Source organism: Apis dorsata, unplaced genomic scaffold (assembly GCF_000469605.1).
Source record: "Apis dorsata unplaced genomic scaffold, Apis dorsata 1.3 scaffold_89, whole genome shotgun sequence".
In the NCBI taxonomy this organism is placed as follows: domain Eukaryota; kingdom Metazoa; phylum Arthropoda; class Insecta; order Hymenoptera; family Apidae; genus Apis; species Apis dorsata.
In genome coordinates, this window is record NW_006263387.1 from 498,630 (window position 1) to 500,255 (window position 1,626).

At 26.0% G+C, this 1,626-nt stretch overlaps 1 protein-coding gene across 7 annotated transcripts in view; it reads left to right on the top strand.

The window, feature by feature from the left end:
* The window catches only part of LOC102678437 (protein FAM102B), a 71,746-nt gene that overhangs the window by 66,860 nt on the left and 3,260 nt on the right, over positions 1 to 1,626 (top strand). Inside the window, exon 10 of one of the 7 annotated variants that reach the window (XM_006611566.2) lies at positions 1 to 56. The exons of the other annotated variants lie outside the window; for them this stretch is intronic. Coding sequence (XP_006611629.1) covers positions 1 to 49 — 49 coding nt within the window. The 3' untranslated portion in view covers positions 50 to 56. The remainder of the gene's footprint in view (positions 57 to 1,626) is intronic. 7 annotated transcript variants of the gene reach the window in all.

Here is a 1,626-nt window from a genome sequence, read left to right on the forward strand (position 1 = left end):
GGGGTACCGGAAGTCGCTCCACCGAGTTCCCAGCACCGAAACAGCATAACCCCACCGTCAGTCCATGCTTTCGTCTTAATTCTATTTTCTTTGTACTCTTCGATCTTTCGACTCTGTTTTCTTTTTCTCTCTGTGTCTCTCTTTCTCTCTTTCTCTCTCTCTCTCTCTCTGTCTCTCTGTCTCTTTACTCTTCGCTTTATTCTTTGGATGCAAATGTTCGGTAAATCCATAAGTAATTTCGTTTTAAAAATCGAATTGCGAATTACGAAGAATTATTTATCGAGTAAATTTTTTAAACGAAGTCAAATTCTTCTTAAAATAATTTCGTACAGTGAAATAAATCGTATCGCTGTTAAAATATCATAAAAAGGTTCTCTTCCATTTTGATAATAATTATTAAATAATATTAATAATTAAAAACTATATAATTAGTGATTGATAAATTTATTTTTTTAATCTAGCATTATAAAGTTATTTATTTTTTATATGTATAGAATGAAATTTTTTTAAGTAATTGAAACTTTTTTAAAAATTAAGGAATTAACAATAAACAAATTGCTCGATTAAAAAGATAAGAAATTTATTTATTTTAATTTATTGAAATTAAAAATATATAAGTATACGTGTTATTACTTTTTTTTTTTTTTTTTTAATAAGAATTATACTTGTAAAATGATATTACTTATGGGATGACNACTTATGGGATGACTTAATACATTTAAGAGTAAGTTTCTTGAGAATTGATACTCGAGGGTACTTCACGTAAGTGGATACTGCATTGAGAATATATGTTCGAAGTTAATATCGGATAATACAAATTATTATTAGATGATATTATTTCCAACGTAGTATCGAGAAGTACTTTCGATGCGTTTAATCTTAAATGTACTTATACATTTTCGATGTTTCGCGGACACGTGGATTTATTTGATATTAATATCTTATCTCAAAATTGGATATCCACTTTATTGGATTATTATTAGATAAATGGATAAATTTTGAAACATATTCAGAAAAATCAGAAAACTTTGACACTTGCTCGATAACAATGAAAGATTAAATACATAATAAATGATGTAAGTCAATAAAAGTATTTACAATTTACATATTTCTTGCATATCATCATGATTCAGCGAGATTTATACAAAGCGAACAAAAAATTTTTATTAAACTATAAAAAATACATAAGGAAACTGATTGCTTAGCTCACAATATGAAGATTGTTATGAGTAAGGTATTGTAAGGTGTTGAAATTGTAAATTGTTTACCATAAGTTTTAATTAGCTGCATAAAAAAAGTGTAAAATAAGTATCATTGATATTAGTTTCCACGTATCCGCATAGGTTAGTTTGTTCATGCCGTCACTCTGCCTGTGTAATTATTAGCTGCCTGTGAAAAATATTTTTTAACAATTCGTGACCGTGAATTCATGTAATTCAAAAATAAAACCTTTCATTTAATATAATTATATAATCTGATTTTTGATAATTGATAAAAATATCACAATTTTAATCTAATCTGATTTTAAACGTGATAAAAATTAAAATATTTTTAGAAGGAGCTATTTGCATCGCTCAAAATAATTTTTTTTACTTATCTTGAATAATAATCACATATATATATATA